The sequence below is a fragment of the Lissotriton helveticus genome, chromosome 3_1 (assembly GCF_964261635.1).
Source record: "Lissotriton helveticus chromosome 3_1, aLisHel1.1, whole genome shotgun sequence".
NCBI lineage: Eukaryota > Metazoa > Chordata > Amphibia > Caudata > Salamandridae > Lissotriton > Lissotriton helveticus.
The window spans coordinates 955,959,589-955,973,560 of NC_136061.1; the positions used below are offsets into that span (position 1 = coordinate 955,959,589).

The 13,972-nt window shown below is 45.1% G+C and overlaps 1 protein-coding gene across 7 annotated transcripts in view; it reads left to right on the top strand.

Annotated features, from left to right (window-relative positions):
- RAB17 (RAB17, member RAS oncogene family) overlaps nucleotides 1-13,972 on the top strand; it is a 71,923-nt gene that overhangs the window by 17,557 nt on the left and 40,394 nt on the right. The window contains exon 2 of one of the 7 annotated variants that reach the window (XM_078681360.1): nucleotides 6,456-8,794. The exons of the other annotated variants lie outside the window; for them this stretch is intronic. Coding sequence (XP_078537486.1) covers nucleotides 6,911-7,564 — 654 coding nt within the window. The 5' untranslated portion in view covers nucleotides 6,456-6,910 and the 3' untranslated portion in view covers nucleotides 7,565-8,794. Of the gene's footprint in view, nucleotides 1-6,455; nucleotides 8,795-13,972 lie in introns of those variants that run through there. 7 annotated transcript variants of the gene reach the window in all.

A 13,972-nucleotide genomic window follows, 5' to 3' on the forward strand; every position in this document is an offset into this window, starting at 1 on the left:
GACCATTTGTGAATACCTGGCACCGGTCAAGAGCAAATACACACAAGACCGGTCACCTCAGGCTTTTCAATTCCAAAATATGGACTTGGAATTTTTATATTTATCTACGTTGGTCACTCCTTTACTTTTTACGAGATAGTGTCCCCCCACTTTATTTGCCTTCTTTTTATTAAATGGTGTTTTTATCAAATGCCAGTCATACCCCATCAAATATTAAAGATGGGCAACAGTGGTATATATACCAAAAAACACACCAATAAATGTGTTTAATTTTTCAAAAATTGTGAAAAAAGCAAAAATGGCACCTCACGTGCGCACCACCAGTCGAGCTTGCCGATTGGCACTCACCAGCTATGCTCACTTTTATCATCATCGGTAACCATTTTGATGAAACTTATAAGTGTCCCAAAAAAGTGATCAAATAATTAAAAAAAAAAAAAAAACCACCCTATGTGCTTTGCGACTACCAAAACAAACAAGACCCAATGCAGTATAAAACTGAAACAAGACGCACAGATTACCAATTTTATTCTTTTCTTGTGCGCTTATTCAAAAATCTAAAACCGGCTGCACAAATGCAGAGCACTTCCTTTCTTAGCCAACATGTTTCATTGGCATTCAATCTTTCAGGCAATTTCGTTAGGGCAGGGTAATTCGTCGCTAATATCGGACACTGGTGCAATTTTCTTTAAATGACATAAGGGAACCAAAGTCAGTCGGACCAGCTCTCCTTATTATTAGGGAAACTCCAGCCGTAAGATCCTCCTCTCATGGGCATACCCTAAATTAGGTTTCGCCCGTCTTGCCTCAGGGTGCCTCGTCTCATCCCTCGGTACCGGATTCCTGTCCCTGTGAAGTTACAAAGGCTACCGGGCAAGAGCAGCGTGCGCATGTTACGAGCCCTCTCGCCTCTCTCCCGTAAACCTCCCTCCCAGGGAGGCGCGCTGGAGGCAACAAGATAATTGCCTTGTATAAACAAACTGGACAAGAACCCTTGCTTTTGTCTTACTTTGTCATAGCTTCCTTTAAAATCCTTGACATGGGCTAAAATGTCTCGTCAGCTATCAAGCATCAAGTCCAACAAGCATTGGCATAGCCAATAGGTCTCGCTTTTGGGACCTTATAAGTCTTTAGTTATGCAGCACCATATCCTTGGTGCAACATCAACTGTTGCATGGCTAAACACTTATAAGGTCCCAAAGGCGAGACCTATTGGCTATGCCAAATGCCTGTTTTTTTACACCAGAATTCCTTGCTTGATTTCCATTCTGAAAGACCACACGCCGGGCTCTTTAGCACGCCTGTCTCAGCCTAGTTTTGGTGCCTTGCTATTCAACACTTGTATCATTCTTCATTTTCAATCAAGAAGCACCAATATTGTCAAGTAGTTTTTTTTAGGACCATTGTTGCTTTTTCCCCCCCTAACTTGGACCCTCTTAATGAGACACTTGACACCTTTCACATACATAATAAGTGCAGGGTGGCGCTGTGGCTACTGAGAGGAATAGTTTTTTTCCTTTGAAAATCTAGAAGGGAACAAGAGAGTCCCCCACAGCTCCCTAATGCATGCTTTCAGGGAGCTGGGAAGGTCGATAGGGTAGGAGCTGGATGGACTATGTGCAGTGAACTAAAACGGAGATCGTTTTAGTTGTATATAGGAGGCCAGAAATTCAGGGCATTGCATGCCTTTATCGAAGATGGCTGACTGGCTGTGGTCAGTTAGGGACTGGTGTCATTTGAACGAATTCAGAGCTATGCTGTTTCAGGCAGTCTTTAGTCTCTTTCTCCATCTTGTGGCTACTTTTAGAATTGCAGCTATTTTATTTTATAAACTGAAGTTTTACACCCGCGATGCTTAAAATAGGGCCTGGGGGCCGCGTATGGCCCGGGCCCGCATGAGGCCCTCCTCACCTTGAAGTGCGGCCCCCTGGGCAGCAGCAGCACTGGGCCACTGTTTACTCGACTCATCACTAATATGAAAAAAATGTTAAATATAAAGCAGGCGCTAATTTAAAGGTTAGTTGCAGTTCGGGAAGGAGGCCATTAACTTAATGAACACGGTTCATTTGCAAAGACAGCAAATGTGTACAAATAGGGTAGTCTTTTCAAAATTCAAAAAGTGTATTTCATTAACCTGTAGAACTATTTCACCTTAGTAAATCAAATTATAGCAGTGCATTCAGAAGGATTTTTCAAATGATGTTTTTCAAACATGAATTTAAAAACATCCATGCTACTCTATCCCCCCCTCTCCCCCTCCCCCTTGACAACAATGCCATTAGTAGTGGTTAAACCCAAATACAGGAGATGGGTTTGGACAGCACACAACCAGAAGTCATGTATTTTGAGTTCCTCTTATATGTGATAATGAAGGAAAAGGAGGAAAATTGAAATAAAACAATTGGCCAGGGTCCCACAATTTGGTCAAGTGGAGAAGCTGGGATTCATCCCAGGTTTTCTGGTTTTACATTCCGCAACTGTGTTCAGCCACTAAATATACATACTTTGCTTCCCCTACACTAGCGCTTAGAGACCCCTGGGTGATAAGGCGCTATACAAATCCAATATACAATACAATACAATACACTGACTTTACACCCCCCCCCCCCCGGCATTAGTGCAGCCCTCGGTCACACCAAAGACCAAACTTTGTAGCCCCCTGGAAAATGTTTGTGAGTACCCTACACCTAGAAATAAAAGAGGAAGATGTGGGGAGATGCCAGGCAGAGTGACCTGATGTCCAAAGTCAAAACTGATATAGACAATGAACATAGAAATAGGACTAAAATTGGCCTAGCCCTAAACATCGAAGGAGCACAGCTGTAGAAAAAACCCTTGGTAGAAGGATAACATTGCACATCCACAGACACCAAGCACATTAGACATAAGAAAAACAAACAAGCATTGACAAAGCCAGTAGATCTCGGTAATTCAAGAGCTATTGCATTGTTATGTGTTATGGAGTGGAGTGTATGTCTAGTGTGGAGTGAAATTATGTGGGTTGAGGTGGAATTGTTTTTGTGGAATTGGAATTTTATGGAGTGGGATTATGTGTTATGGAGTGTAACCCTTCTCATTAACCTGTTGCAATTTCTCCCCATGACTTTCTCCTCCATGATGCCCATAGAGACTGCTGTACTTTAGCATTGTGGTGGAAAAGCACAACCAACTCAAGGTTTGGCACCACCACAGTTCATCTCATTCCTGGGGTCACATCCAGCATATTTTGCTGATGCGCCCCTCACATCAATGAGCTCAGTAAAGAGCTAGATCCCTCACACCTCTGTCACATGATCAACCACCTCAAAGCTGTCCCAGCACACACACGTCTGCCCTTGTTGGTACATCTTCTCTCGTCTTTGGAGCTGCATAAGTAGAAGTTTCATGCATGGACAGTTAACCAACTCCAGTTCTTTTCTTTGCATTCTTGTACTTGTAGTATTATTGGTTATAATGGAATAAACAAGCTGGAGGCCCAGAATGCAAATTTTGAAAATGAATTCAGTGAGCTACTCGTTCATGGACCTGATAAAAGTGTACTCTACAGCTGTTTACTTGCTGAAAGCTGCCAGCTGTACCCAGTGCATCTGCACCACACAGTGCAGGGCAATCGGGCATTGTGACTGTACTGCGCCATGTTATAGTCAAATGGGTAAATAGTAAATGGTATGGTAATTGAATATTACTGCAATTAAACTGGTATGATCCTTCAGTGACTGGGAATGCTTGAATCATCTATGGGGAAAATTACACATAGAAATCTCAGCAGGGCAGAGTAACTTACTATGTTGAAGTTAATACGAGTTCCATTGAGTTGGGCAACAGAAACTCCTTTCATCTTTAATTGCATATTTTTTTTGTATAGCTCCATTCTGCGGCCGTGCCTCAAGCTACTTTGAAGTCTTAAGGTACATAGTGGAATGCTTGTGCAAAAAGTGTAATCAATTTTCTTCAGATAACTGTGCCTCTAATAGCTCTTTCTTGCATCAATGGAAAGCTTTACTGTTCTGCTGAACTGAAATAGAAATCCATTCCTGTAGTTCAACGTTTTGACACTGAAGGGCATCATCTCCTTTAGAAAGAAGGAGAATTTTTTTTCCATGTGAAAGGCGTGATGCTTGGGTGGCTAGGCTTTATTGACTCACAATTAGACTTTCAGGTATGATAATTGAACGGTATTGTAATTTGTAAATGAACTGGTATGATCATCCCGTGAATGGACTGCTGCACTCATCTGTGTGTGAGCTCAAAGTCACACATAACAATCCCGGCAGGACTGAATCACGCTTATATTTTATTGAGGTTGACATAACCAGGTCTATTGAGTTTAGCAAAAAAAGTCCAATATCGTTATTTGTTTAATGAGTTTACTGGCGCTGTCCTTTGCTTTATGACTGCCTCGCAGCTCTAGCATATGTAGAAGAGGGCTGAGTGAAATGTTTGAAAAGTTGAAGGGTAGCTACAATTACACATTATTCTCTCACTCCTAAAGCTAGTGGATGCTTGGGAGCTTGCAGCACCACCTGGCACCTTTCGGAAGGTAGCCATGTTTTCACTATGCCTCATGATCCGTGCACTTGTGTGCTTAGTGTGCAGTGGGGTTGTGCCACATAAGTGTTGTGGTGGTGCTTAGCTCTGTTTCAGCCTGTCTGAGCTCAGTTGTAACAGCAGAACGAAAAAGAAAAATATTTTGGAATTTTCCATAGACACGGCCTACTTCCTATGGGCCACAGAGCACTGTGTATGAAACAATGTTTATTGAAACATTTTCACCTCAGACATGGTGTGCTGCCCAGAGAGAAGAAGGAAAACCCACACTAATCAAAATGCTTGGAAGCAAGACCCTAGGAGAGTCAGGGCCTGCAAGTGCCAGGAGATGGGGCAAGTGGAAAACACAAGCACTCGTGTGGAGTGATCAAACACACATAAAATAGGATCTCTTAAAACGGGTTCATTGGATGGACACAAGTAAGTGATCTATGCTCTGGGGGACGGCCAAACTCAGAAAGAGGCATGACGCATTCATGCAATGGATGAATGGGAACGAAGTGTATAAGAGCGATGATGGAAAAAACAAATGGTGGAGCAAACAAATGGTAAGAGTATGGGCGAGCTGAAGCCCACTGAATTGTAAACAACTTGTCTCTTCGAGAATCCTCATGCGCTGTCTTGCCGAGACCTAAAAAGACAAATGTCTGAGCTGCTGTACACTCTGCTAACTTTGGGATGGTTTTCACAGCTTAAAAAAAGATAATTAGGCTCTCCTGTGCAATACGTTTTCTCCCTCTCAATATTATTTAGGTTGCATTTTGGTGCGTGTACTCCCGCTTTTCGAATGAGTAAACCACGCTAAAGCACCCAAAAATACATTATATTAAAAACAGGACCAGCAAAACTTTAATTTCGGTATCTGCGAGGTAAGCATGCAAAGAAATACAATTGTGATCTCATAGGGATTTGTTTGCATAAAAATAAAAAGACATCCAGGTCCCCCTTTCCAGACTTCATTTAACATTAAAATTGTGCCATGGGCTGTTAACTCTGGTTAATGAAACACTCCAAACTGTTTAATGAAATAACTCTTCTCCCTCAACCATGCTGCGATGAAGTCCAAAAGAAGGACCATGACACCCTCACACAATAAGCATAACCTTTTATACCCGCTGTGCTGCACGAATTGGGTGAGGCAGCAGAGTAGGGAAGGTCTTAAAGCAATTAGCTAACTTCTGTTTATGGTGTGCTGTATGTAGGGAAAAGTAATCATGCTCAAATGTTTACTAATGCACATGCCCATAGAACCCTCACTTCCTAACCCAGGGCATATATTTAATTTAATGAAAACTGTTGGGTCACTGAAAGCAACCATTGTGGGAGTTAGAAGAAAGAAGAAAATACGGAACCCTACCGCTATTTTCCATTACAAATAAGTGGGTGGGAGCACCTATTAAATCTTGTCCTGGGTGCCACGTGGAGGAATAAACCATGGTCCATGTAATGCTCTTCTGCAGGGCATATAAGTTACCTAGGCACAAGTGGATTATCCAACATTGTAGGAACCTGGGAATTAGGAGTTATCTTGATTTTTTTTCAGGATCCTAAAAACAGACACCGATCCGGTCCATGTGGTTGTAACATCGAAATTCCTGTTTGCTATGTGGTCAATGCGAAGGAATATTTTAAAAGTGGACCAGACCACAAGCAATTTATAATATTTTCTACTCTGTGGTTCCATGTTTGATCTAGGAAATTTTATCCTTAATTGTAGTGGCTCGGGGTTCAGTTGTTTGAGGTCCAGCGGTACCACCCTGGGTTTGGATGCTGACCTTGGAAATGTATTCTGAATTTTATGACAGTTTTATACTTAAATGATACTTTTATGGTTGTTTTATAACTATGAAATTCCCACAATGATGATTTAATATTTTTAAATATATTATTTTCTACTGTATGCCTAGACGCGTCGGATTCAAGCAACTGGTCAACACCCCCACCCATTACGCCGGCCACACGCTTGACCCCGTCTTCTCCTCCAGCAACCACATCTCCTTCAGCCACACCACCAAGCTCCACTGGACCAACCACAGCTGCGTACACTTCAACTTCAGGAAAACAACGACCCACCATCGCCCTCAACAAACCCCCCCGAAGATGCTGGAGCAAGATCACCACCGACCGACTCACCACCTCCTTGAGCCTAAACCCTCCCACCAACACCACGGACCCCAATGAAGGAGCCCGCAACCTCACACAGTGGATCACCGACTGCGCCGACACCCTTGCTCCACTGAAAAACCCTCCCAGCAACCTCAACAGCAAGAAAGCCGCGTGGTTCACCAACAATCTCAAAGACTCCAAAAAATCCTGCCGTGACCTCGAGAAAGCCTGGCGCCACAACCAGTCAACGGATAACATGGCAGCCCTCAAGAACGCCACCCGCAAACACCACCAGCTGATCCGCACCACCAAAAGGTCATCCTTCAGAGAACGACTGGACAACAACACCCACAACAGCAAGGAACTCTTCAATGTCGTGAAAGAGCTCTCCAACCCCAACGCCAGCAACAACGACATCACACCTTCTCAAGACCTCTGCAACTCTCTGGCCACCTTTTTTCACCGTAAAATCGTCAACATATACGACAGCTTTGGCGCTCAGAACTCGTACCCCACCACCGAACCTACACCCCCCACCACCACCCTGTGCGCCAGGACTCAGGTCAGAATGGAAGATACCACCCACACGATGAACACCATCCACTCGGGCTCCTCAGCCGATCCCTGCCCACACCACATCTTCAACAAAGCCGACTCCATCATCGCACCCAAACTTCGGGACATCATCAACAACTCCTTCATATCCGCCACCTTCCCGGAGAGCTGGAAGCACGCAGAGATCAGCGCCCTCCAGAAGAAACCCACCGCAGACCCCTCAGACCTCAAGAATTTCCGCCCCATCTCGCTCCTCCCCTTCCCTGCAAAAGTCATCGATAAAACCATCAACAAACAGCTGACAGCCTTCCTGGAGACGAACGGCTCCCTCGACCCATCGCAGTCCGGATTCTGAGCGAACCACAGCACCGAGACCGCCCTCATCATGGCCACCGACGACATCCGGACCCTACTGGACAACGGAGAAACCGCCGCCCTCATCCAGCTCGACCTTTTGGCTGCATTCGACACGGTCTGCCACCGCACCCTGACAACCCGCCTCCGCCAAGCCGGGATCCAGGGAAAGGCCCTGGAATGGATCACCTCCTTCCTCTCCGACAGAACCCAAAGAGTCCGTCTCCCGCCCTTCCTCGCAGAAGCCACCAAGATCATCTGCGGCGTACCTCAAGGCTCCTCACTCAGCCGCACCCTCTTCAACGTCTACATGAGCCCCCTCGCAGCCATCGCACACAAGCACAACCTCAACATCATATCCTACGCCGACGATACCCAACTGATCCTCTACCTCACCAACGACACCACCTCCGCCAGAGCCAGCTTCCAGGACGGAATGAAAGACATCGCAGACTGGATGAAGCTCAGCCGCCTGAAACTGAACTCAGACAAGACGGAAGTCCTCATCCTCGGCCCATCCATCTCCGCCTGGGACGACTCCTGGTGGCCCCCTGCTCTGGGCCCCCCACCCAAGCCCACGGACCACGCACGCAACCTGGGCTTCATCCTTGACTCCTCCCTCACGATGGCCAGGCAAGTTAACGCCGTTACCTCCTCCTGCTTCAACACACTCCGCATGCTCTGTAAGATCTTCCGCTGGATCCCCAATGGAACCAGGAAAACGGTCACCCAGGCCCTCGTCACCAGCCGTCTGGACTACGGGAACGCCCTCTACGCTGGGACCACCGCCAAACTACAGAAAAGACTCCAGCGCATCCAGAACGCCTCAGCGTGACTCGTCTTGTACATCCCCCGACACAGCCACATCTCCGCCCACCTGAGGGACCTGCACTGGCTCCCCGTCAGCAAGAGGATCACGTTCAGACTCCTCACTCACGCACACAAGGCTCTCCACGACTTGGGCCCTGAATACCTCAACAACCGCCTCACGTTCTACACGCCAACCCGCCAGCTCCGCTCCGCCAGCCTCGCCCTTGCCACCATCCCACGGATCTGCAGAACCACCACCGGAGGAAGATCCTTCACCTACCTGGCGGCCAAGACCTGGAACACCCTCCCCACCCACCACCCACCTACGACTCACCCAGGACCATCTCTCCTTCAGGAAGCAACTCAAGACCTGGCTTTTCGAGCAGTAGCAGCCCCCCCCAGCGCCTTGAGATCCTAGCGGGTGAGTAGCCCGCTTTGCAAATACTCTTGATTGATTGATTGATTGACGCTTAGTATGATCAGATCCACTACCATAATTCAGTTTGGATTTATAAGACGATGTTAATTTTAAATGTGCTTTTATGGCCATAATGGCCGCAATAACGTTTTTTTTAATTGAATTGAAAGAAGAAAAAACAATATTTAATATATGGCAGGGGGTGGTGTAGTGGGTTGTTTAGAGAAGGAAGGTGTCCGGGGATGTTGAAAGTGGTTATTTAAGGGTTACGCATAAGAAATGGGATGGTTTGGGGGGTATGTGGGCAGTGGGAGAGTGAGGGTTTGAGGAGAGAAGAGGAGAAATGGTTAGGGGGAGTCTAAAATAGGTGGGGAAGAATTATGTAATGCTGTGAAATTGGACTGAGAGCACTATGAAGGTATTGTGAGAGAGGGAAGTGTGGGGCTGTCATAGCTTTAGTGTTGCTACACCAATCCCTGTATATGAAACCTCCTCACACCTACAGACAAGGCAACTCTTAATCTTTAGTCAATCAACCATACTTTAGAGTAAACTCCTTATATGACCAGAGTGACTGCGAGGGAAATATTTAGCTCCCTCCTATTTCAGTCAGCTGCCCATATGTCCAGAGAGATTTTGAGTAAGTTTCTTTGCCCTCGCCTTGAGTGATTTCCTTCTATGAACACAGAGAGTGACTGTGAGGGAGATTCCTCTTGCACTCCTTTTGGACTGGACTTTCTATATGTTCAGAGTACCTGTGAGGGAGCTTCTTAAAACCCCTCTCCTTTTAGAGTAAACCCCCCATTACGCATGGAGAGAAAGTGACTATGCAGGAGCTTCTTGCCATGGCTTCCTCTGCGCACACCCCACATGCCTAGAGTGACTTTAAGGAGGATTCTTGTCTTGTACCTTTAGAGTGATCACCCATATGCCCAGAATGAGTGTGAGGGAGATTCTATGTCCCTCTATAGTTATCTCCCTGTTCATTCTGGTTTGGAGACCTATGCTTTGGCCTCCCATGGAGAGCGCGGCTGTGTGCTCTATGTGGTGGTAGGAAGTAGCCATTGCCCTTTCTAACACACGCTCAGCACATGCTCAGAGCAGTGATTCTCCCGCCCGGGATCCCCCACGCACATGGCCAGGTCATGAGGCACAATATTTGCCCCTAAGAAATGAACAATATGATTTTTGTAGCTGTGAGAAAGTCCAAGCTCCCCCCCTTAGAGTGAATACACAAAATATTCTGCCTTAATATAAGAAAGGTTCTTTGCTCTCCATGTACATAAACTTTCAGACTTGTGCTCTGACCGGCTGTGTGAACGCATGTTTGGCACTCTGTAAGCCATGTCTGCTCACAAGCAGCTGTGCAATATGCTCTCTGGTCCCCTTAGAGTGGACTTCTGCTCGTGTTCAAAGCAGCAGTCTAAGGGCCAGATGTACGACCTGCTAAATAGCGCCTCGCAAATCGCATCACATTTGGGACTCGAAATTTGCGAGGTGCTATTTGGCATGTACAACAGTGTGTTTAGCACTGTTTGCGATTCCCAGTGGGGTCACAAATTAAGAGGCACATGAATATTAATGAGCCTCTCGCAATTTGCGAAGCCCATTGGGAATGACAGGTCCTCCCAGGGATAGTGAGGTTTGTTTTTAAATGCAGTCCGTTTTCCTTAAAAGAAAACGGGATGCATTTAAAGAAAAAAAGAAAAGTTTTCGATTAATTTTGTAAGGGCAGGCAGTGGTGCCTGGGACCTCAGCCTGCCCTTAAAAAATAATATTGCATGTATTTGCAAAGGGGAAGGAGTCCCGTGCGAACCCCTTCCCATTTGTGAATGCATTACCACCTACTTGAAGTAGGTAGTAATTTGCAAGTGTTTTGCTACTGCAATTGCCGTTGCAAAACATTGTAACATAGCTTTGTGGTTGCTATGAGAAGGGAACGCCTCTTCCTAATAGCGAGGCGCAAAATAGTATTTTGCGAGTCACAATTTATTTCCGACTTGCAAAATACTGTTTGTACATGGGCCCATGCATTTTAGCGTGCGCAAATGGGTCTAAGACCCATTTGCGCATGCTAAAAAGCGTCGGACATCTGCCCCTAAGAGATTTACTTGTCCTCTTAAGCTGAACTCAAAAGTGTGTGCTTTGAAGGGCTGTGAAGGACATTTGGTGAATGCTGTCATCAAAGCCAAATAAACCACTGCATTAACCACTAATTTAGTTTCCAAACTTGTGCACTACTCGATGCAAAATGCTTCAATGGCTCGCCGGGAATAGTAAGTACTATAGGAACTCAAAAATGTAACACTATGTATGTTTGGTTTGACAAAATATTGTTTTACTTGCATGTTCCATAGAAAGTTTGACACATATTACAAGAAAAGAATGCACCAATGCACACAGAAGTTTACAGTCCCTAAACCCTAGAAGTGTCCTTTATCTGAATTGCAGGAATCAATTCAGCCAGTTTAATAGAATATTCATGTAAATGTCACCTTTAGGGGATTGCAATTTTTGGAAGATTTTTGTGTTTTTAACTTTAGCTTATACTACTTGTTTGCACCCAATTGCTTCCACGGGTGTTGGATTGCTAAAGCAACCCTCACAGTACCAGATTTTTCAGATAAGGAACTTTATTAGGAGACACTTTTAAACAAAATTGTAGTGTCTTGTGAATTTATAATGACGGAACCATTTTAGCTCCTGATCAACTCTGTAGAGCAGTGTCGTAATGAATAGAGTGTATTGCAGTGAAGGCTACTTTGATTTCGCAGTTACACACTGACGAATAAAGATGTGCATTACTAAGCTCTGGTTGTGGCATCAGTGATGTAACAAAGGCCCCATTTCCTTGCAGTGCGGGGTGGGGTGGGATGAGCCCCAGGAGGGCCCCCTCAGCACGGTACATTGTCCTGAGAGCTCCTGAGTGAGTCCGAAGCAGGGCCACTCCATGTACTTTGTAGGGGGCCCCCTCAAGTTTCGGTACGCCTTTATGTGACAGCCATTGACAGGTACCCAGGCTTTGTAAATACTACAAATAGCAATGAGATAGGGGATAAGTAACCTGAAAGTTTGACAGTGCTCTCAGAGAGTTTGTCATTGTCCAAGCAAACTGCTCGCGAGGGCCACGTTTGCCGTCGTCAAAGTACAGAATTGACGTTGAATGGATGTGGAGTCAAAGTGCAGTTCCAGCCGTTGTGAAGCAGTTGAAAATGAAAGCATTTACAGAGAATTTACATGTCATTGGTCAAGAACCTATCAATCAAGCCATATTTAAAGGTACCGCGTTAATAAGCAACATAGAGCCTTACCTAGTACACAGTAAAAACACTGACACTGTGATTACAAGTACTGCCAAGCAAAGATCAACCAGGTTAAAAAAAACAACAAAGTGGCAGACAAGTGCACGAGAACACCTTGGTTGGAAGCAGACAGTCACATACTATCCATGTACTTGCCAGAGTCTTGAAAAAGGAAGAGCTGTACGACCTCAGTGGTGGGCAAAGAGACCCAAGAAGACACTCTGGGGCTGTGCTTACTGAGCTGTCTGATACCTGTAGTAGCACATAACCAAAGCTGCTGGGTGGTGGCTCAGAACAACCAAGAGAGAGGTAATTCCACCAACTGTCCATGACTACCCAGAGCCAGCACATCACAGGGCCTCAGAGATGTTGCCGATGATCTAGGTCCTAGCAGACTGCAGACAATGTCTGAGAGAACTCCACCATCCGAGTCAGCCACTCCCACAAATGGTTACAATGCTGCAGCTTTCTTGAAACCACCATCATCATTCGATACCACCAAAAAGCAAAATGTTGGCGTTTGAAGATTTCATTGATACACTTGAAGAGACTGATAAAAAGATGATCAACTACTTCGAAAATCTTACTGGTAATGGCTTAAAGGAAGTCATAAACAAAATGCCACATCTGTCGAAGAAATCCCATACCGTCAGATTAAAGAAACCTTGAATCTCAAGTTCAATCCAATGCTGGATGTTGACTATGAAAGATATATTTTCAGTATAGAATAACAGAAAGTTAGCAAAACCATTGATGAATTTGTAGAGAGACATGACACACTCGTCAAACACTGTAAGTTTAATTAATTTAATAATGAAGACCGCATATGTCTCAGGGTCATTGATGCATGCTTGTCCGATTCATTCAGACGTCGAATGAAGAGAGAAACTTTGAGTCTGTAACGAGTGCTGATGGCTGCTAGAGCTGAAGAGCGTGCCGAACGACTAGCTGCTGACATGGAGGTCAGAGGTGCCCAGAATGAATCAGCCATGAATGTGAAAAGTGAGTCCAAACAAAAGGCTGAAGAACACAAGGCTATGTCTACACGTAAAAAGAAGTCATGTTTTAGATGTGGATTTTCATTTTCAGACAAAGACAAATGTCCCACCATTGGGCAGACATGTAAGGGCTGTGGGAAGAAGAACAATTTTGTGATGGTGTGCAAAGCAAAGGGAAAAACATGCGCCACGGCATGAAGACAAAATGGCCACCGGAAGATTCCAGAAGTCAAGTTGGACGCACACCCACAAGGCCCAGTGGTGGCATCCAGTACGACAAATCAACACTGAAGGAAGTCTAGTGTCATCATCAAACAGTTTATTAATATCAAGTGAAAGTGAAGAAGATGGTTGTGCCATGTCGATGTTTACTTCAGAAAAGCATACGAATGTCAGACTGGACTCATGTGAAGAAATATTCCAGTCAAAGAACAGTCAACATGACAAAGCAACAAAGTCATTCAAAGATTGTCCAAAAATTAAACTGAAAGCAAATGGTTGTTTGATACTGTTATATGGCCGTTAGGGTCATTCTCGACATAGCTAAGTTAACATGAGCTCTGCTGCCATGATGCTGCTTTCATGCACGTTACTACATGACTTTTTATGCGAGACACTGTTTGTGCCTTTTACATGAGAACTGTCTCCTTTCTGCATTCTCTGCTGTTCCTGCAGTTTAGTCTGAACACGATGTGCAAGGTCGATAAACATGCCCCTTGTTATTCTGTTCTAGTCAGTCCCTAGCACCTAGACAAAACATGCTACACACAGCTGCACTGCTGGAGAGCTCGTGCTGTCATATTACAGGGATGCATGTCGTTCACACACACTTGGAGGGAAACCTTTTCTTGAAGAAGAGCTATGCTGTTTCTATAATGTAA